General features: G+C 41.0%; 1 protein-coding gene across 1 annotated transcript in view; it reads right to left on the bottom strand.

Annotated features, from left to right (window-relative positions):
• The window catches only part of CRYBG3 (crystallin beta-gamma domain containing 3), a 60,128-nt gene extending 39,316 nt beyond the window's left edge, over positions 1-20,812 (bottom strand). Inside the window, exons 1-3 of the mRNA XM_082221199.1 lie at positions 19,388-20,812; positions 8,144-8,222; positions 4,249-4,688 (exon numbers count right to left, since the gene is read on the bottom strand). Of these exons, the coding sequence (XP_082077325.1) occupies positions 4,249-4,688; positions 8,144-8,222; positions 19,388-19,530 (662 nt within the window). The 5' untranslated portion in view covers positions 19,531-20,812. The remainder of the gene's footprint in view (positions 1-4,248; positions 4,689-8,143; positions 8,223-19,387) is intronic.
• Between the last annotated feature and the right edge of the window lie 1,958 nt (positions 20,813-22,770).

Here is a 22,770-nt window from a genome sequence, read left to right as displayed (position 1 = left end):
ATTCAGATAATTAAATGGTACTAAACTTGCTTCGCAAGTAACCCATCATAAATACTCATCTTCCAAGAATTATGTTCTAAGAAGTGTTCCGCAAAACACTTTCGCTACTGTCCAGTTTTTCAAACAATAAGTCATTGGACTAACAACAGCTAATAAAAAGTGTCAAACATTTGTCAGGGGTGACTGCTTCAATGAATCAACTGGCTGGCTTTGCTCAAGGGATATGTTGTCATCTGTCGCCTGCAATGTACTGCAAGCTGAACTCATGAATTCCACCTTCCTTGGCTCACAGCCTGGAAAACAGAGTCTTTTCCAACAGGGGTTACAAAATTAACCTCATAATGCAAAGGTTCACACAGTAGCTGGATTTTCTAGTTCTGTTGTGGGGGCAGGGGGCACTTCAAGGGCAAGGTGTTAAAGAGATGTGCCACTGACTACAGAATATATAGACCAGTGCTTCCCAATTAGCTAATTACTGAGGACCCCCTATTTTTCAAAAGCCAAGCCACGGACCCCCTACTTTTGAAAATTTTGATAACTCTATGGTAGTTACCTCTGCAAAGCATTTTTTTGAGCAAGATGTGGAGTAGCCCCTAATAAGCAAACGATTTTAGGTATACTACAAAAAACACAGACCCTAAAATTTGTGTTATTACCATGCAAAAGTGACAAAAATTTAGTTTGAGGGGAAGCAAGGGATGGGGCTGTGGACCCCCTGGGTGTGTTCCACAGACCTCCAGGGGTCCCTGGACCCTTAATTGGGAACCACTGATCTAGACTAACAAAACCAAAACTACAATAATATTTGTGTAGGATTATCCTTCTATCTTTTATTTCTGCTGTGCCATCCATCCCTGGCGATATATGATGTGAGCTGCCTAGAGGGGCTGGGGAAACCCTGTCAGATGGGCAGGGTATTATTATTATTATTATTATTATTATTATTATTATTAAATTGTTACTATATTCAATATGCCAATAAATTTGAAAAGCTAGTAGAAATAAATATTTGAAATCTCCTGTTACAAACACCTATGTTCGTAATAGCTTCACTTTCAGCAGCTCCAGGACCAAAGGTTTTCTGACATTTTCTAAATGATCCTTTCCAGGGACAGAAACATGTTGCATTAAGGATCCTTAGAGGACTGAAAAACAGGATACAAACTTATAGGATCACAGGATTGTAGAGTTCCAAGGGACCATGAAGATCATCTAGCCAAACTCCTACAATGCAAGAGTCTTTTGCCCAACATGGGGCTTGAACCCATAACCCTGAGATTAAGACCTGAGCTATTCCAGATAACCACAAGTTGCACTGGCCGGAAAAAGAACCTGGACCACCCATGTGGCAGGCGAGAATTCTACCACTGAACCACCAATGCTGCGTAAACAAACAAAACAAGAACCTCCTCATACCCCAATATTAACTAAAACAAAAGCATCGCCACGTTTGCCTTTCATCTGAGTGACAACTGCATAAAAGAAAAGCTATAGTCTCTTCCCCACCATGGTAATGAAATGGTGGGGTATGTGCTCAGTGGTAGAGCACATGCTCTGGTGACTGAGAAAAATTGTGGTGATCTGCCAGTTGGTGCAGTGAGTACTGAGCTAGATGAAATGATGGCCCGACTCAGTATAAAACATCTTCCTATGTCTCAAGAATTATAACCTACTATAATCACATCTCTTAACTTTGGTTCTGTGCCATAAAAAAGCACACACACATATACTGACAGCTCTATTTCTCTTCTCCTCCATCTGCAACCCATCTTGTGTCACTCCTCTTAACGCTCCATCTTTCTCTCCCTTGCTCTCACACACTCGAAATGCTCAGGCTATTAGAATTTCCATCTGTTTTTTTTACTTAACCACTCTCTACTTTCTCCATTCGCTATAATGCAGCGAAAGGGTTTGATTTGCATTTGCACAGCATTTCCTTCTGTCACAGCACTGACAGGAATGCTACATGAACTTTCGGAATAAATTAAGACTAACTTGGGCTACGCAGTCATCGACATGGCATGAAAACCAGTCATAAATCACACACTAATGTGGCATGTGAGCTTGCCAAACTAGTTTTCGTACTTGGCAGTTATATGCAATCAGTACTTGTGTTCTAAGAAGTTTATTCAAATGATCAGAACTGTACTTCCCTAATGTTTTAACTATAGTTAGCTGCACAGGGTGCGGCAGGATATAAATATGTTTTCAAGAGATGGACTAAACAGAAAAAAACAACACTGATCCAATTTCACTAAAGTTAGCCAAAACTCTCTCGGCAAAGTTTTGATTATAGAAGCAAAACACTTTCATTTAAGGCAAGCCATTAGAGAATTGAGTACTCACAATCTCAGTGTTGCTTTCTATCTACAACAAAAGTGGTTTTCAAGAACTTCTACATTTCAGGACTACTATTTACATCATTTGCCAAACGCCCCTTGCATCCCTGATTTAAATTATTCACCATCTATGCACATTATGCACCATTTAAATTGGCTAAATACTAGTGAGATGGTTCCAACCTCCAATATGCCCAGGAATTTTGATGTAATGTTTTGATATTCTCCAATAAAACAAAACAGTTAAATAGGTTGCCTATAACATTCTGGGCTTTTCATTCCTCTCCCCTGAAATAACCCCTCTTTTAATCATTGCAGGAAAATCTCCAAGTCTAGAAAGCAGCAAAGTATGGAAAATACTAGTCACCAAGTCAAAAGCAGAAGGAAACACTGAAAGTCTTGGAACTTTACAATAAGTAACAAAATAAAACAAGGTGGAGACAATGGTGATTCTTTCATCCCCTTGACCTTGGCCTCACAGATATTTCTTTTCCATCCCACCCATTTAAGTAACTGTTCCTCTCATACTCTTTAGGAATTGGTTTCCTGATCATTTCAAGAGCAGTTGCAAAACCTAATGAAAAAACAGTTTTGAAAGGATGCAATTTGACAAGTAAGTACAACATAAATCTTCTACAATTAAATTGCACAGTCCTGTGGTCCAAGGGAACACAGAATGTCTGGGAGTGGAGAGAGAGGCCTGCCCCAGGAGACGGGGACCTCCATAGCCCTTCCTGTTCCAACACTTCCCTGAAATGGCCATGGGGGGCGGGGGGAACGACACACCAGTTCTAGAGCTGGTTCATTAAAAAAAAAACCTGAAACTCCAAGGAGGAAAAAAGGTTAAATGTTTCTCCACCCGCTATTCCTCTGCAGGGCTCTGAATATGGCATTTGCATACAATTGGCTAGCTTTGCCTTCCTTCCCCAGGCTTTTGGGTTGATCTGCCCGAGAATTTCTTGAGCTAAACTTAAGTTTAGTTTTTAGGAGATATTTATATTTCACATTATATACTTATATGTTTATATGATCTTTGGTTAGGTTTTTCTTTGTCACGGATGTTGCTACAATATTATTGCTTTAAAAAATAGAATAAAGGCAAACTTTTTAAACAATATTTCCTATGTAGAATAATCTACATGATCTAAAATAGAAACCTAGCTTTAAGTAAGCAAGTTAATTATTGTACTGCAAGTCCAGTTGAATTCAGTAAAGCTATCTCCCTGGTAAGAATGCTTAGGAATCCAGCAACACCTTGGACACATTCACACAATCAAATGATATGCATTACCTTTGTGCCCTAATACACAATCCCTTTGCTGCTGCTGCTTCCTTCCTCTCATCAGGTGAACATCCACAGGAGACTATAACTACCCATTATTTGTGTTTTTATTTTAAAAGTATACAATATCAGAATACAATGTAATAGTAATAGTAAACTTACAACCAACTCATTTACTGTTGGCCATGTCTGGCCAAAAGATGAATAATAGCAGTGTTTGATAGTCCTAGAGGAGTTTGATAAATGGATTGCCAGCACAATATCTCTGTAACTATAGTCAATGGTTTCCAAACAAGGCAAGATTTAGAAGTCAACTTTGGTTTGAAGTTGATTTCTTAATTCTGCCTTGTGGCTTATGAAGCCAGGATTTAATCATGCGAATCAGGATCACATCATTTTGTGACTTTCATTGGAAAATTTAAGAGAGAAGCTAGGGTGTGCCTTAAATTCCAGTTATGGTTACTAACCCATTAAAACTCATTATTACCATAGCATTCTAATATTGTGGCCACTTGTAAGCATCTTTCAGAAATGGAAAAAGGATGTCCCAAGGATATCTTAAAACATTTTGTAATACTGAGCATACCTTTCTCTTGAGGTTGTGCGGAGACAAATGAAAAAACTTACTTGGATGCTTCAGCAGATTGCTCCTGTGCTTTCTGTAAATCCTGTGAGCCAGAACTGGTGCTTTTAACAAAGTTAGCCTGTTCCTCTTTGCTTGCTGCTGTCTGGTCACCTCTAGGTGTTGAAATGACAAATATTTCTGGTTTTGGGTGGTCTGCATGTCCACCTTCCTGGTGACTAGCTGGACTTGCAAAGTCTTTGCCAGTTCTGTGGCATCCATCTCCAAGGTTGGAATGTTCAGTTTCTTTGTAGGATGATTTTGAAGCAATACCAAACAAACTCCCAAGATACTGGAAAAATCCTTCTTTGGGCTGCCTGTCATTACTGGCGTTTTTGCCTTCATGAACTAAACTAGGAAGGCTATTAGCTTTCTTTAATTCCTCCTGAGTGGTGGATCTGCTCAGCTCTTCAGTTGAGAGGTTCTTACTGTCACAGACTGAAATCTGTAAGGAAAGAGGTATTTGATTAATAACAATGAGAAAGAAACTAAATTATATTGTTTATCCTTGCAGCAACCCTATGAGAGGTTGGCAACAAAGAAGATTAGTCTGAGAGATGGTGACTCAGGGAGCTTTATGACTGAACAAGAATTTGAACCTTGGACTCTCATATCTAAGTCCAAATCTCTGCCCATTTAAACTCACAGACTGTATTATAAGTGCACTGAAGTGCATTCATGTATAGTACACACTGTTTTAATGCTAGCAATTTGGCTAATGCACTGTAACATGACTCATACTGACAAGACTCCTTTCTGCTTCCATCAGTGGTGGAAACTTAACTTCCTTACAGCAGGCTTAAGGGAAAAGATGCCTCGAGGGCTGCTTTTGTGGTGGTGGGAAATCAGACAGCTTTTTAGTATCAATGGATATTATTACACCACATACACTCTTGTAGAAGCTATTGTGCAACACTGGTTACAGAACAGCACTAGCAGCTATTTTCTTTCTACACCCTATTTATTATAATCCTTTATCTGGTTTACTCTGTGGTGGACCTGTATCATGCTCACGTTTAAAATCTTCCAAACCACACATTTCAGAACTCTAGCAAAAGAAACACTTTAGGAGGTCAGTACATTCTGGAATGAACATGTAAGTAGCAGTATATTTGCACAAGTGTATGGGTTTATGTTGTTCAGCAGCTTTCTTTCACAAAGAAATGATGGCTGTATCTTAGACCTGTTTCTATTTGAAGAAATAAGAGCTGAAACAAGCATACTGGATGCTATTTAAAAATAGCTAAGTGCGGAGTGTCAAGTTGTAAGATAACCAAGACAAGACTTTGGTTTCAGCAAATAAAATGTTTATACCTGAGCTAAGGTGCTATATAAGAGGGAATATTCAACCTCAAATCAGAGGTAAACAATTACCTTTAATCTCTGTGAAAGTAACCAGTTTGAAAATATTTTCAAAGACTCTAGTTTTTTTAAACAAAAATATGGGCAGCATAATTGCTTTGTTATGTTTTCAGTAACTCCTGCGTAGCATGGAAACGAAAATTCATAAATATGGTCTTCCGTAATATCTGCCCCAGGCTTTTAGAATATCTGCAATTACGCACTATTTTCCTAGTTGGCTAATATATTTTTTTCTGCCCCCACTTACATTAAGAGAGAATAATGGTTTTCCTTCCCCTGGTGATTATTTTGTATTACGCCCAAGCTGCTACAAAACTTCTAAGAGTTGTTATTATTTTCTAAATATTTATAGCCTCTTACCAAAAGAAGTTTTCAGAATCAAGCACCATCAACTCTGCACAAAGCCTCAGCCAGTTATGGTTTTTTTTGCAACAGCATCACAAGGGAAAGTCAGAACTTTAGGGGAACCAGTTATCTGTACCAGTGGCGTTCACCCGGGAACAAGCACTGCTGTCACCTGCCTTATAATGGCATCACATAAAACAGCAACATGAGAAATGGATGCATACATGGCATATTGTGAACTGTGGATGACATATACAGTGGTACCTCCGGTTAAGTACTTAATTCATTCTGGAGGTCCGTACTTAACCTGAAACTGTTCTTAACCTGAAGCACCACTTTAGCTAATGGGGCCTCCTGCTGCTGCCGCACCGCCAGAGCACGATTTCTGTTCTTATCCTGAAGCAAAGTTCTTAACCTGAACCACTATTTCTGGGTTAGCGGAGTCTGTAACCTGAAGTGTATGTAACCTGAAGCATATGTAACCTGAGGTACCACTGTATTCTTAAAGGCCCTTAAGCCTCCAATTAACCATATAGATCAGCACAAACGATACTTGGGAACATAAAGAGCACAAACAACTGTAGGAACAAATAATGTGTCATCTAGAGTTATTTAAACTGATAAAGCAGAACAGCAGGATGGACCTGCTCCATGTAGGATGCTGTTTGGGTTAGCATGCTATTCTGTAGCACCACAGCTGTGCACATCAGCACACCCACAACTCCTCTACTCCAAATTGATTGTTCCTCTGATTCTAATATTGAAAAGCTGCACCAGCACGGCTGCTGGCACATCCATTCCTAATTCCTTATGTGCTTTGAACACAATTTAGTTAAATCCTGTGATTTAAGGGTAAGCAATTTGAACTTCATCCATTTCATTAATGAACATTTATGCCTGAAAAACAATGCAAGTTTGAATACTGGCAAAACTTGTGACCATATTAACATTTAATTATCAGAGTGAATTGAAGGGTCAAGCAATTTCCATTTATTAATCTCACTGTCCCTAATATCTGCAACTAAGTAAGTCGTGGCCTTGGACATACAGAGGCATTTTAATCCGTTTCTGGATTTTCTACTCATGTCCCTCTACTCAGTCAGTCAGCTTCCACCTGGCCTCTTTCCTAAATACTAGGTTTTTAAATGTTAGCTTTTTGCTGTTCCACAATGTTGGAACAGTTCCTGGTATAAACAGGCTTATTTTTAAACGGCACTCTCTGACCCCATTTGCACATAACAATAAGTCACGATTAATGGCTTATTGGGATCGCTCAGTGTGCTAAAGTATGCCAGCCAATCATTCCTACATTGTTTCTCACTGGCAGGATCAACAATTATAACATTTTTGGCTTGTTATGTCTTAACAGCGATCCCAATGTGTTTTCCCCCAACAAACCACAATCAACAAGCCAAGATCAAACCATGGCTTCAAGAACATGTGGTGTGAGAGGGGAAGAGATAAATGTGTGGCTGTGTATATGTGAAGCTTATGAGTGTGTGTGTGTGTGTGTGTGTGTGTGTGAGAGAGAGAGAGAGAGAGAGAGAGAGAGAGAGAGGAGGAGGAGGAGTGCCTGTGGCCAGTATGTGTTCTATGAGTGCGTGTCTGTGTGACAGTGTGCATCAGTGTGCTGTGGTCACCTTCTATATTTTTTCCTGGTACTTGGGAATGCTCCCTGTTATTATTAGACAGCCACAGTATTGGGGTGGATGGGTGGATATGAAGATAGTATTGTGTGATCTTCACAGTCAGGACTAGAAAGACATAGGTGACTTCCCATGGCAAACGTGAGGCTATAAGAGAGCAGAGTGAAGCAGCAATAAATTTGTGTGATGGCATGCCTCTGTGGCAGCAGTTTGATGAGTGCCAACCACAGCACTTTCTCAAAATTCAAAATATGCCCATTGGTCCAAGAAGTTTGGTAATCTCTGCACTAGCATGTTTCTCGACCCTGTTAAGTCATTATCATAACTTATGTTTACAAATACATATGTTCAGTTTCCTCTGCCTTCTCCATACTTCTTTAATTGTTGTTTGCATCGATCTGTCTCGAGAGACAATGGAAGAGCGGAAAAATCAAAGCATTGCAGAATCACAGCACCTGCTGTGGCTTTAGAGACCAAATCAATCAATCAATCAATCAATCAATCAATCAATCAAGGCTCCTTTAAAATTAGCAAATAAAAATCTGACCTTTAGCAGCTCTGGGAGAGGGGTGCTCTGCTTTCTCTGAAATGCCACACTGGTACATTCATTTTGATCAGTTTCAAAGCTGAAAGAGAGAGAGAGAGAGAGAGAGAAGTTAAGCTATTTTAAAAAGTTTTTGCTCATGTGAAACTGTTCCAACAGTAGAAGTAGAGATGAGCTCCTTTTGCTTTATTGCAGACTGGCCCACCCATGAGGCGGGGTGGAGCAGCTGCTGCAAGTGGCAGAAGCCCCTGAGGGGGTACTCCTGCGGGCACCCCTCATCATGCCAGTGGCAGAGATGGTGGGCAATGGTGTTGGTGGGGTGCATGACCGCAGTGCCAGAACAAAAATTCTTGTTTTGCCCCAAGTGGCAGAACGGGGCGCACCATCCCTAACTTTATTTTCTTGTTTCACTCTGTCTGGATAGCTTCCCTATTTACACTTTTCAAATTCTTCCTTAAATCTGTTTCTTCAGAAGGGATGGGTAAAGCTGACAGGTTTGGTTTCTCTCCATTTCTCATTTTTCCAATCTTAAGTTCAGTTATCCACATCAGTCTGCAATCGGCCCCCCCCCAGCCCTCATGAAAAGTAACCAGCATTTTAGTGTGAATTTCTCCCCGTATACACATTATTGTATGTAATTTCCCCTAATATAGAGCATTTTCTAAACCAATCATCCCTATTATCAACCATTTTTGTACATTATTTTCACTAATTGTGAATTTTATGTACCGTTTACTCAAGTATACATATGCATTATTTGCCTGGAGAACAGCATCAGCATCACATAATTTATGAGTGTGTTGAGGTTCACATACTATTTTGGAAAGTGTGAACTGGGTAGCTTTGCCTTGAAATGCAAACTGAATTGAATTTCTACACCTTCTCTATTCTTTAGTAAAGGCTTCCTTGAAATAGCAGCCTTCTGATTTCTTAACCATTCCTTAATATAGCCTCAGAACTGTTTTGTCAGTTCCGGTCTTCAACCTCATATTTATTTTTTCTAGTCAAAATGTAAGCACCATGAATGGGTTGGTTCAGACAGAAGGGTAGAGTCACTCAGTGGAGAGGTATTATGAGGAATCTGAAACTTGTTCTGCCAGGAAGCTGAATAATATTTCTGTGCTTTTATCATCTTATAGAAGGTAATTTTATATTATGTACATGCATGGTTAATTGCCATTGGGATGAGGAATCAGTTCTTGTATTTCTGGTATTGTTTGTTATATGCCTATCGTGATTGCAGGGTTAAGCAAATTAAAAGTTTGCCGTTTGCTGTGGTTGTCCTGTCACTTAGTGAGTAAAGGTGTTTGCACAGAAGCAATCCTGAATGTCTCCAGTATCTTCCTGGGTTAAAGAAAAGTTTGAACCAGCTGACTACAATGACCGCTCCCCACATCAAATGGGGGGCGCCTTTTGTGTGTTTATGTGCAGCCCCCTGGATCCCAGTGCGGCTCCTGGTATTACGGGCTGGCTTTGCCCTCCCCAGGCTAGATACCTGGAGGTCTCCGCCTACCTCAGCCAATCGCCCAATCCCGCCTGGGGAGGCGTTGCCAGGGGATCAGCCAGGTAGGGGGAGGGACCGCCCTGCCCACACAACAGAAGGTGAATCTTACCTGCGAAGCATCAGATGGCTCCAGAGCCAGCCCAATCCCCACACATTCTGGATATCCCTGATGTCTCCCAGATCCCCGGCTGGGGACTGGGAAGGATAAACGCCCAATACCTGAGCCAAGGTCTCCCTAAATCTGAAACTTAATAAAGTTGTGGCCAATTTTAATCCCATAGCACATTGTCAAGTCATTACAGTATTCCGCTAGGAGGTCGCCTGGGGTTGGGGGGACTCTGCCTGTCCGCACAAAGCTTTCAAGCAAGAATTCTCTTTGACTCAAAGAGGGATTTTTGCATTGTTCATGCGTTAAATTAATTACCCATTTAGCTCTTTGTGAGTAAGTGCTGCCTTATTTCGAATATGTGCACCTAAGCACCATAGGACTCAAACAGGTTGAAGTTACACACTCGGAGAAGATGTTTTATATGCAGGTTTTTCTTACATGTATGTGCCCATGGAAAGCTGTTATTGGTCATTGCTTTTCAGTGCATGTAGACCTGCTGTATGGGACGCGGGTGGCGCTGTGGGTTAAACCACAGAGCCTAGGACTTGCCGATCAGAAGGTCGGGGGTTCGAATCCCCACGACAGGGTGAGCTCCTGTTGCTCGGTCCCTGCTTCTGCCAACCTAGCAGTTCGAAAGCACGTCAAAGTGCAAGTAGATAAATAGGTACCACTCTGGCGGGAAGGTAAACAGCGTTTCCGTGCACTGCTCTGGTTCGCCAGAAGCGGCTTAGTCATGCTGGCCACATGACCCGGAAGCTGTACACCGGCTCCCTTGGCCAATAAAGCGAGATGAGCGCCTCAATCCCAGAGTCGGCCACGACTAGACCTAATGGTCAGGGGTCCCTTTACCTTTACCTAGACCTGCTGTACATATGTGAAAGCCACATATATAATCGTCATATGAAAAATTACACATGGATTTCACAAATTAACTTCACAGAGAAAAGTGGAGATTAATGGGGAAAGTTTGCATGCCATAAGACAATTATTTTGAGATGTATAAAGTGTAAAGTTAATATACAAAGACTAGTTAGTCTGCTTATAAAGACATGGAATAGGTTTTCTTCCCTCAGTGTAATGACATTATCTCTGCTAGCTTTTCCCAAGTATAAACAATTAGGACAGGACTGAGCTTGAACCAGTTACAGGGATGCACCAACATAAGAATTAGAAGCTGACAGTAAAATTGGTGTGTGTAGTGCAATTCAGTTAATAAAAATTTTCTACATAATTCTGCTACTGATATTATCAAAAAGATACAACTGCAGCCCAATCCGATGCAAGTTAAATTGGAAGCAAGTCCACTTTATTTATTGGGGCTTAGGACTGCAGCATTTTGGTAAGTAAAAAAGGTTTTCTTCTGTGAATGTATATCTTGTATAGCAAAACTGAAATTAGCTGCTTTTTATTTATTCTAAGAAGTAATACTTAAAATGAAAGAGAAATATGAGGTGGTTTTAGAATCTAAAAAACAATACTTTTCAGAAATACCTTAAATGAATATTTAGATGAGAAGAAAATACGAAGATTTATATAAAGCATCACGTAGGGGGAAGGAGTTACGGTAATACCCATGATGGATTAATAGAAAATCAGCATTGTATCTCTATGTCACCCTGGGCTACACGAAAATTTCTGTTTTCTCTGGTTTATAGCTCATTAACTAATACTTGTGCCAACACAGTTTCTCCTTTTCAAGAACGTTTTTGAAAACTGGGCGGTCAGGTTATCTACACTGGCTGTTAATCAAGAGCTGTCAAGTGTACTTAAAACCCAATGAAATAAATTATGATTTAAGTACATACAATACTGTATGCTGGATTTTTGCCATTATTTGTACAAGGCCTCTTGTTAGTTGATGACTTATACAAAAAGTAAACCAACTGTTTTAAATCCAAAAATTCTCTGTGTAGGAAAAAAAGTGATAAGGTTGGTTATTCCCAAACTGTACTTTTCCCCATTAAGTGATGCTGCCTTCCAGAGCTGTAAACAATAAGCCTACAACTGCTGATGCCAATAATATACAGTATTTAGAAGAACAGGACCCTTTGTGACCCACTTGCAATACAGGAAAAAATTACAATCCACTGTTTCTGCAAACACTGGAATGTGTTCCTGTATTTTGAAATGAGAAAGGATATTAAGAATTATGGCCTTTCTTAGAGGTTAACAAAGCTGTACTCTATAATGTTAAAACCAGAGGACAGCTAATGTAATACACTGTAGAAGCAATCTGGTTTAAAAATGCCATCCATTTATAAGAAACTGTACAAAACAAACACACAATGGCAGGAACAACAAAGTTAGCAACACTACAAGGTAAGAGAAACAGCTAAACAAATAAATGTACACACTCTCAGTTTCTTATTGGGCACCATCATCAACAACAACTTTTCTGTAAAGTCACTTGTAAACTACTTCTAGACCTATTCAAACATTATTCGCTTTAAAATTAACTTGAAGTTGTCTCCTAGGTAGACAAGACACCACTCTTGCAATTAGCAACTGCATGAATACTTTCCAAAATGTAAACAGACATGGGGCGGGCGGGGGGGGGGGGGTTGAGCCAGATTAATGGGAGAGGGTTTTTTTTAACCATTTGCCCTCTAGATCTGATCTGGCCTCCCACACCTGCTATTTGCACTGCAAGTAAAACTCCTATTTATGCTAACTAATCTATCTAGCTCAGATAAGTTTTTTTGAGGAAAAACATGTTACTACATTTAATACTAATGCACAGGTGAGATGGCATTTGCAGATAAGAATTGGCAGGTGGGAAACGAGCGCTTAAACTGTCCTGCAATTCTGCCAATTCTCCCCTGCTCTCTCGTCCTCCAGTAGTTTTTCTGCAGTTTCGTCTAGCCAATTCTGAGATTGGAAATAAATTCATATTGGGACTTGAAGACCTGGGGGAAAGGGGAGGACTACAGGGAAGAATAGGGAGGCAGAGGAAAGGCTGAGCACTACTTCCCACTTTCCAATTCTCCTTTGAAAGTGGCCACATGACTGCACTCCCTTAAGCATTCACCCAATAACAGAACGAAAAGATAGTGTCCTCTTAATACTATTGCGAAAATGAAAATTCAACTTCTTACAAAATGGAATGGAACACCCACTGCCCCCCCCCAAAGCCAACTTCTTTGGAACCCAGGGTCACGAACACTGATGCGGAAAAATTTACAGGCAATCTCCTGTTTATATACCTTGCTTATAATTTTCATTAAAGTGGCAGGAGCCAAATTAGTTATTCTGAAATACTGTATTCTGAATTTGTAAGAAATATGAACCCACTTTGAAAATGATTAAAGTCTTAATGCAGAGCCTAAGATTTAGAAAAAGGTGAGATTAAATTAGATTAAATTAGAACATACAAGATGTTATAATAGACTTTATTTCCAAGCTGCTGAAGCAGCCCAGTTCAATCACTTAACCTGAAAATCAAATCGAATCGCCTGTGCAAAAATATACAAGAGAACACAAATCTTCAAAGACTGTCCAAGTGCATTTCCTTACCTTTGTTCTGCACAACAATCCTCTGAATGTGTAAAGAAAAAGCCCATCCCTTCTCTTCCTTTATTGAACCACCCCACCCACATTATGTATACAAACATTTGTTTGCCGTATTAGGCAGCAATGCTTGGAACTTAGAAGGAAACTGAGCGCTGGCAGGAGAACAGAGATGTCTTGGCTTTGACAATGCAGTTGGGTAAGTATGTTGGGTAAGTATGGGAGGGGTAAAACTGGAAGACAGGGGTTCTGGGTTGGACTTTCAAAGACTATGCAGGGTGTTGGCATTCCAATGATGCTTGACAGCAATAGAATTTAAACCCTGCTAGGACTGAGTAGAATACTAGTGTCAGTATCCCTCATTAATTTAAGTAGCACAATGGTGGTGGTGGTGGGGCTGACAGAGGATAGTAAGGATACGGGGAAAAGTTCAGGGATACATGGAGTTATGGATGCAATTGCCATACGAGCTACTACAGAAAGTGCCTCTAATTCAGCTACATTCACACATGCTCTCCCTTAGATTCCTCCTGAGAGCATATTGGAGTTCTCTGCCTTTATTTTATTTTAAAAGTTCAAATAATCTAGGAATATTGAAAGGATAAAGAATTATTAATATTGAGGATAACAGCTAAGGCAACCAGCTATTTGTGCAACTAAGCCGCTGAGTTTCACTATAACAATCAGCTACTTGGTGCTGTTTTTCAGGCCTATTCGCTTCTGGGCCTTTAATCTGCAAATGGAAGTTGGGGGATGCTGTTTTCTCAGATTCCTCTGCAGCCCCTCAAAGATCTTAAAATTTCAGGAGGGCCTTCCAGAACAGCCTGGAAGGTGGCTACAGGGTGAGGAAGAACCACCCCTTCATAGGAGCCTGCAACTAGGAAACTGTTTCTGCTTCACATAATGCTCACAACCTGGGAACTAAACAGTATGGGTCTATTTCTGATTTAGGGCTCCAATTTGGAAAGCAAAAATAAAATGCACATTCTTCTTGACCAATTTGGACTAAAAACTTAAACAGCTCCATTTTTTATGACTGCAAGAGAAACAAGGAAGTTTTAATTGTGCAAAATAATTATTTAAATCCATGCAAGACAATCTATATTTCAAGATTACATGAAAATAATCTTAACTGATGCTAGGATTGTTGAAAGAGGGAAAAACAGAAACATTACAACCACTGAGAACATCAGAATCTTCCCATTCCCTCTGAATTTCACAAAAAACTGTCACCAAATTTTAACTGTTACATTAAAAATACATATTGTTGACCAATATTACACAAAGCAAATTTTTTAATCTGCAGTACATATGAACATCAGAATGTTTTATTTTTGTACAGAGCTCAAGGTCAATATTGAGCATCAGGATTATGGCAGATTACACTGAGATTTTCCTACTGTCATCTGTCAAGCATAGCAACTAATATTAATACAGACTATACATTAGACAAATAGGTCATAGGAAGATTCCAACATGATTTTCAAATTAAAAGTAATGTTTCTGCTACTTTGCAGCAACACATTTGAGAATATTGAATTTTGATTAAATTTAAACAATTACAAAGAAAGGAGCAGCAATATCTTGTATTTGAAAACAAAATATTGACCTTAATACTTCATACAAAATATTGACCGCATGATACTGGCCCATGTTTGCATATGCGAATAGATCCAGCAGTTTAAAACAGGATTATGTAAATGTTTAAAGTGCCAGTTATATTTATGATGTTGAAAATGATGTCTATGGTGAACTCTAAGCAGTAGCAATTTTAAACGCCAAGAAGCAATTTCATTTCAGCTATAAAATACAGTAATAGCAAAAGAAAATCCTAGCAGGCATTGCAAAATAAATAAGAGTTATTTAAATTATTTCAGTACTACAAGATGCTAGAACTCATTTTCCAGTGGTCAAAGAAAGTTCTGCAGTTGTACTTCTTTACTCTGTACAATACTCAACTCCAGAATTCAAGGGTATAAATCAAGCATCATATTTATTCAAAATTATCTGTCCTAAAAAGTGCAGAGTGATTAACAGAAAGTGACCTTTTGCAAACCTGGTTCATCAGCACTGAATGGACAAATGAGAGCAATCTTAGGAGGGGGTTAGGCATTGGAAGATCTCTACCAGACGAACCATCCTAACCTCGCACAGAATATTAAATCAAACTCATATTTGCTCCAAACCAAGTCCCTGCATTGTCTAATAGTACTAGTATTAGGCTACCAGGAGTACAGTATCATCCAAAATGTTGGTTAATATACAGATGCTTGCCTTGGGACAGCTAGAAAAGGGTTGTATATGTTTGGTGGAGGTTGTCAGAAGAACTCCTCCCTCTTCTCCTGAGTAATAAGCCTTCTCTGCTACAGTATTCTACTTGCCTTCTCCAGCAAAGAGTAGGCTTTGTCACAATACTGCGGGACAGAGAGATCTCTGAAGGCTGAGCAGCCTCACAACTGCTAGGTCCTTCAGCCAGCTGTCTCCAACGAAGCCAGCAAACAGGAACACTCTCCAGTGAAGATCATCAGCTGATATGTTGCAAGATCTTTCCACAGCAAAGCAGCAGCAACCACTAAGCTCTTTAGTGTGCTAGCTCCATGGGACTGCTACTTCATTTCACTATTCACTGTTGTCAGTTTTCTAAACCATATAGTTAAACTTCAGCCAAACATAAGCCAACATTTATGTTCTTTTACTTGCAACCATGAGCTAAAGAAATGTGTTTTAAAATTGGGGGTGGGAAACTTTTAGCCCTCCAGATGTGACTGAACTACAACTCCCATCAGCCCCAGCAAGCAAGGCCAGGGACCAAGAATGATGGGAATTGTAGTTTAGCAGCATGGGGGGGGATTTGCCCATACAGTGGTACCTCGGTTGTTGAACGCTTTGGAAGCCGAATGTTTTGGTTTTTGAACACTGAAAATCCGGAAGTAAATGCTTCCATTTTTGAATGCGCCTCAGAAGTCGAATGGCTTCTGAGGCGCATTTCTCAATGGAATTTGCCAACTGCCCATTGCACCTCGGTTTTCAAACTTTTCGGAAGTCGAACGGTCTTCTGGGATGGATTACATTCAACAACTGAGGTACCACTGTATCTGGTTTGGGGGGGGGCATTCCATCTGATGCACAGTAACTAAATTATTCTACTCTAAGGGTGAGATCCAACTCAGTTATAGTCATAGTAGACCTGCTGGAATAAACGGATGTACTCTTAAGATTAATGTTGGATATCAGCCAATAGATGTGGGTCACTGTTAATTTTTTGTACAGCACATCCATTTAAGTGCATGTAGCAAACTGAAAAAGAAGACGGTTCCATTCCCCAAAAGCCAACGATAAAAAATAGACAATAGAGGGGAGAGGAGGGAGAGTCAAGGATAGCAAGAGATTATGGTAAGCATTTAACTGTAACTATAACCTAAATGAATATTCCATTCATGAAAATGTTTATTAGACAACAATAGTTAATTAGAATCCAAAAGTATAAACTTTATTCTAATAAAACAGTTATTAAATGCAGATATGGTTTTAACATTCAATTTAAGACAGCACTGTCTCATAAATACTTGGTAGTGTTTATCTTCTGTTGCCTTAATGGCTTTTGTGTTTTTATGTTGCAAGCCACCTAGAAATATTTATAAATAAAGCCCACATAATCAGTCTACATCACTCATATGCTACAACTATAAACACATAGTTCATGTACATAACATATCTTTACCACATCCAAACCTGCTATACAGTGGAAAATCTATTATCACATTCTGAATCAAATGACAGTCTCCCAAGACTGTAAAGGGCTCATTAACACTGCACATATTGTCTTAAAACTTTCATCTAATGTACATGCTGTGGTAGGGAGGAGTTCAGTACTCATACTGTGTCACTTTAAACATTCATATATAGTAGGCTACATTTGGTCAATGAAAATAAATGAAAACTTTTAACTCTCTACACCACTGCAGTGATATTACTATTACTGTATTATTATTATTCATTTATTCACTCTATACTATGCCCTTCCTCATGAAGGAACCCAGCAAGGTGTCAAGACTATTTACTTCTGGAGATAGTAATCAGTAAACCAGGGAGATTTACACACAGTTGAGATAGACGTGCATCCTATTCATAATGAACTTGATGGATATAAGGGACTAAGTCATATGCAATTTTAAGCAGAAATGTGTCCAGTGCAATTCAGAACAAGTTTATTCCACATTCTTCTTCTATTTTACACACAAGAGAAAATTTTCCAACTTATAGTAGCACCAGTACTACAAGCCAATCTGTGGCATGTTTCCTAAACAAACAATGTTTTTGTTTACATTGTTTAATAATCTAGGAAATCTTCCATCTTATTATTTGTCATACCTTAAGAGGACTCATTGCTCAACAAAAACCAAGACAAGATGCCAAATGGCTTACAACTTCCTGTACAATAAATGGCCAAAGCCAGAAACAAAAATATATTTCTGTGAAGGAATTATTCCTTCATTTTAACCAACAAAAACACTTGATTCTAATTATGGTTTAGCTAAAATCCAGAATAAACATTTAAAACCCCATTTAAAGATATACACCTGCTTATTCACCAGATGAAGCAACGTGGAGAGGTCTAATACATAGTTCATCTTATGTGCAGGTTCGGTTCCAAGGTTCCCACGTATGCATGTAGATCACATATAGTCAAACCTCTTCAGTTGCCCTGTGGCTAGTGGGTGAAGGGAAAGAGAGCACTCTCAGCACCAATGCACCAAGTGGGCCTTTCCCAGCAAGAAAGGCAAAGAGCTTAAAAGCTCCTTTCTCACTGCTTGGTCTGCTTGGGCAACCTGGTTCAAAAAGAACTTTAAAATCCTCTGCCTTCCTTGAGACTTGACTTGCACAATTTCAACCAGCCCACCTCTAACTGCGTATTGACACAAGTCAAATGCATGTGAAATGAGGGGCTACTGTATGCTAAAGTAAAGCAGTTTCATAGTACAGTATTTTGTGGGCTTGGTCAGGAGGTTTGTAATAGGACTAGGTTAACTCAGACTCTGGAATGTGATTACAAATAATTGCACAGTAATTAGTTTCTACAGAGAACCTCTGCATTTCCTGTATGTGAGAAAAGTTATTCCTAACAGAGATTCAAAATTATGTTACTTTACTAAAAGTTGTGTTATGTTGCTGTAGCACAGTCCCACGCATGTTTAGCAGGATGCAAGTTGCTGCTTTAAAGGGAGCTTATTCCCAGGAAAGCATGTCTAGGATGGCAGCTATACTGTACTTCTTCAGTCAGAATTGCTTGGCAGGAGAGGAGGGGGGAAGTTGCTTTTATAGGAAGTGAACTTTAAGGGCATCCATATGGAATATCAACTACTTCAGAATGCTCAACCTCAGAGATGTGCTTGCCAGTAATTGTTAACTGCTGGAGTAATAGATTTATTTATTTTTAGAATATTTACATACTGCCCATCACAACTCACGACCCAAAGGCAGTTCACCAAAAATATATATACTGATCTGAAAGACATCGCTTGCCCTGTCAGTCCCCACGAACTCCCTTTTTGCAAGTGACATCTGGAGTGCCACGTTAAGGTCACCGCCTTCTGACTAGAATGCCTCATGGCAAATGCTTTGTTCCAAAATGAGAAAGTGCTTGAAATCGAAATCGGGTCCAACTCTGATTTCTTTGGGAAAGTAGGAGGGGAAAGAAAGAGCTCGAAAGGAAATAAGGCAGTGGACTCGAATGACCCGGGGGGGGGGGATCCAGTCTCATTCAACCCGCCCAGCACACACTCTTTTGCGGCGAAGAAGCGTCCTGCCCGCACGGTTTGGCCGTGTTGTACCACCAGGAAATGCCACTTTCGCCCACAGCCGCGCGCACTTGCCCCCGCCAGTCCCAGCAGCAAGACAGCTGCTTCTGTCGCCCAGCGATGGGGCGCCGCGACAGAGACGAGCTGGGACCGGCGGGGAAGGCCGGGGACGAGGGAAACGCGAAGAAGGGGCTGAGGCGCCCGAGCCGCCACCACCCGCCCGCGAAGGGCAGCAACTTCTTCAGCCGAGCCCAGAAGGAAGGAAGGAAGGGAGGAAGGAAGGAGAAGACGAGCCGCCGCTGCCGGCCTTGCTCGCGCCCTTTCCCTACCTGCGTGCGCCCGGCTGCTGAGGAGGAGCAGCTGCTGCTGTGCCCGCTGCCTCCTGCTCCTTGGACGGGCTCCTGGAGAAAAGTCGGGAGAAGCTGCTGTGCCAGGAGGAGCCGCTTCTCCTTCGGCTGCTCCCGCCGGACATCTTCCCCGGCACCGGCAGAAAACGAGGAGGGCTGCTGCTGCTGCTGCCCTCTCCTTCCTCCTCCTCCTCGTGCTTTGGCGGCTGCGAGAGGCGGCTGTTCCCCCTCGGTCCCTTCCCGCGCTCGCCGCAGCAGCAGCCCTCTTTCCCAAGTTTCTAGTCCGGTCCTCCAGCGGCAGGACGCGGGGAAAAGGAAGTATGCCGAGCAGCAGCCAGCCACTGATTTCTGCCCCCTGTGGAGGCGGGAAACGCTGCACGGCTCCCTCGGCCGCCCGGCCCACGAGGAGGAGCCATGGCCGCTTCCCGAGCACGCCCCTTCTTCCGCGGCCCGCCCTCTCTCTCCCCAGGCAGCCGGAGCATGGGCTCCTCTCGGCCCGGGGTTGGGCAGGACGTTCCCGGTGCTGCTGCTGCTGCAGCCGCCTCCCTCTCTCGCTTCTGCCAAGAACTTCAGGTCGGTCGAGTTACAGCCTCCCCTCAGCACAGAAAACAATGGTTACCACGAGGCGCGTGGGTTTCTCGGCGGCAGCGGGAACGGGGAGGCGACTTGCATTCCGCTCGGAGGCAAAGCGGGCGACCTCCCAAACAGCTCTGCCTCGCAGCCGCCAAACTGAAATGTTTTTTTAAAAACCCCACCCAACTTTTCCTCACAGAGAGCCAGTCTTGTTGAAGCCTCTTGCCTTGCAGTCAAGCAGGGCAAGAAAAGAGGAGGAGCCTTGTGGCACTTTAAAGTCATTTTGGCACAGGTTTTTGGTGAACCTGCTCCGTCATTGAAAACACCTGCCAAAATATGCACCTGGATCCTACACAGGTTTTATATTTACATTATTGCATTTATATCCCCCTCTTTTTGCTCAAGGAGCTCAACCTACATGGTTCTCTCCCTTCTGATTTAATCTCAACAACAGTTTAGGGAGTTTAGTCTGAGAGATTGTGACTGGCCCAAGGTCACCCAGCCCCCAGGGGATTTTAACCCTAGTCTCCCAAGCCCTAGTCCGGCACTTTAACCGCTCTAACCACTATGCCACACAGGCTTGCTTGGAAGTCAGTTCCATTAAGTTCACTCGGGCTTCATCCTGTTAGGTGCATGATTTGATGGAGGTACCACAACACTCCCTTTTAATCTGCATACATAACTCACTTCAAAGGGGGTACACTCCTTTTACAAATTCTAAGCAGTACATTACTGAATACTTAAAAGCATTTGAAGGATTGCCTAGCCTCCTGCCCCCCTACAATCCTGCTGGTGAGTTAAGATAGCCCTACTTAGTGTCCTACCTACCACTTGGAATTGCATATCTGGCAGTGACTTGTGGGCCTTCTCTGTGGTGGCACCCTGGCTTTGGAAATTCCTGTTCCCTGAAATTCAGCTAGTGCCCACACCAGTGCAAAATATGGCTTTCCCCCCAGGCTTTTGGGAATCGTCACTAATGTTTAGTAATTGCAGTTTTGCTTTTATTGTGAGTCCATCTTTTCAAAGCCCAACATATGTATAAAAGTACACATCAATATTCAGCATTTTTTTTATTGTTTCCATGCTTTGTTGTCCACCAATTTTGAGTACAGTGTCTGTAAACACTCACAAATAAAGTGATTATGTTTAAAGTGACCTGTGGATTCTTATTTTTTTTTACAGTATAATCCTGTATACAGTGGTACCTCAGGTTAAGAACTTAATTCGTTCTGGAGGTCTGTTCTTAACCTGAAACTGTTCTTAATCTGAAGTACCACTTTAGCTAATGGGGCCTACCGCTGCCTCTGCCACGCAAATTCTGTTCTCGTCCTGAAACAAAGTTCTTAACCTGAGGTACTATTTCTGGGTTAGCGGAGTCTGTAACCTGAAGCGTCTGTAACCCAAGGTACCGCTGTACAGTATATATACTCAGAAGTCCCATTGAGTTCAATTGAGCTTACTCTCAAGTAAGTAGATAAATGACAACACTTAACTATGATTACTATTTTCATCACACTTAAAGGAAGAGGGTATATTTTTAACAAGCCAAATACAAGGAATACAACATGAGTGACTGAAAACAAAGAGCATGATCCAAATTTCATCAGTGTGTGAAGGTGTTAGCCTTTCTCCCATTAAACTCCTGAGGCGCACAATTTGGAATTCCTCTCAGAGCTCAAAGTTGTAGTCCTGAAACTGTACATGCTGCAACCTAAAATAGTTTATACTGCCTTTGATTTGACAAATGTATATTTAAATACAAAAGATGCAGGAACATTCAAGGATGACTTCAAGCTCTTGCGGTCCAAGGAGTAAATTATTGTTCTCCTAACCATGGCCTTTTTTACTCCCTTTCTTGTCCAAAGTACTTATTCTGGAGTAACCCCTACTTATTCATCACCCCCAACCACATCAAAGCTCATTCTTTATAAAACAGGGCTCACTTCAAATCCAGTTGAAAAGTCTGGAAAGAGTGGCCTTTCCTCCTAAAAGACACCATTCCAATACTAATTAGAAATGGATTAATTATTTGGGCCAGCTCAGCTAGACTATTTCTGCATCCAAAATCTGTAGGTTTTTAAAAATATGTATGTATATGAATGAATTAACATTAGGATATGTATTAGGAATACAAATTTAGGCTGGGCAAACAGTGGCCAATTTAGGTGGTGTCCCCTCTGTCCTATTGTGTCATCAAAAGACCATGACAGAGGCAGATGTGGCAATATAAATTTGTTCGACTATCCATTCATATTTTCCACATACGAGGTTATTTATCATGTGGCAGGTGGCAATGGCCTCTGAACACAGCTGTCAACATTAAGGACCATGGAAATGCATGCAAATCAGGCAGATGGTAATGAAGCCTTAAATTGCCACGTGCAGAGAATATGATGTAACAACATATGGCCCAAGACAGCCAGTAAGTCTGTAAAAGCAGAGCTAAATCCAGAGTGTAAGGATGTATCTTATCCTTTAAAGTATCTCAGCTCATTTTGCTACAGTTTTCACTAGAGTCATTCTCTCAAATGACAAGGAACACTGAACTTGCTTGACATGCTGTTATTTTCTGCAGCCATTCAGACTAGAATGGTTTGCACACATGGGAGACCTCCTGGCTGATTGCGGTTTCAGTCTGAACAGATGGTGAAATTAAATAATCTTGGTTGTTGTTTTTATTTAAAAAAATTCATCTCACATGAGCCCTTTGAAACATTTTATTAAGTTGCTTGTTCAAAACTAAGAAAAATTTGTTTAAAAATACAGACTACTGAGAAAATAAATTTTAATTT

Source organism: Podarcis vaucheri, assembly GCF_965113315.1.
Source record: "Podarcis vaucheri genome assembly, chromosome: 4".
NCBI classification, from domain to species: domain Eukaryota; kingdom Metazoa; phylum Chordata; class Lepidosauria; order Squamata; family Lacertidae; genus Podarcis; species Podarcis vaucheri.
The sequence above is the reverse complement of the archived record's forward strand: the minus strand, read 5'-3'. Positions and strand labels throughout refer to the sequence as shown.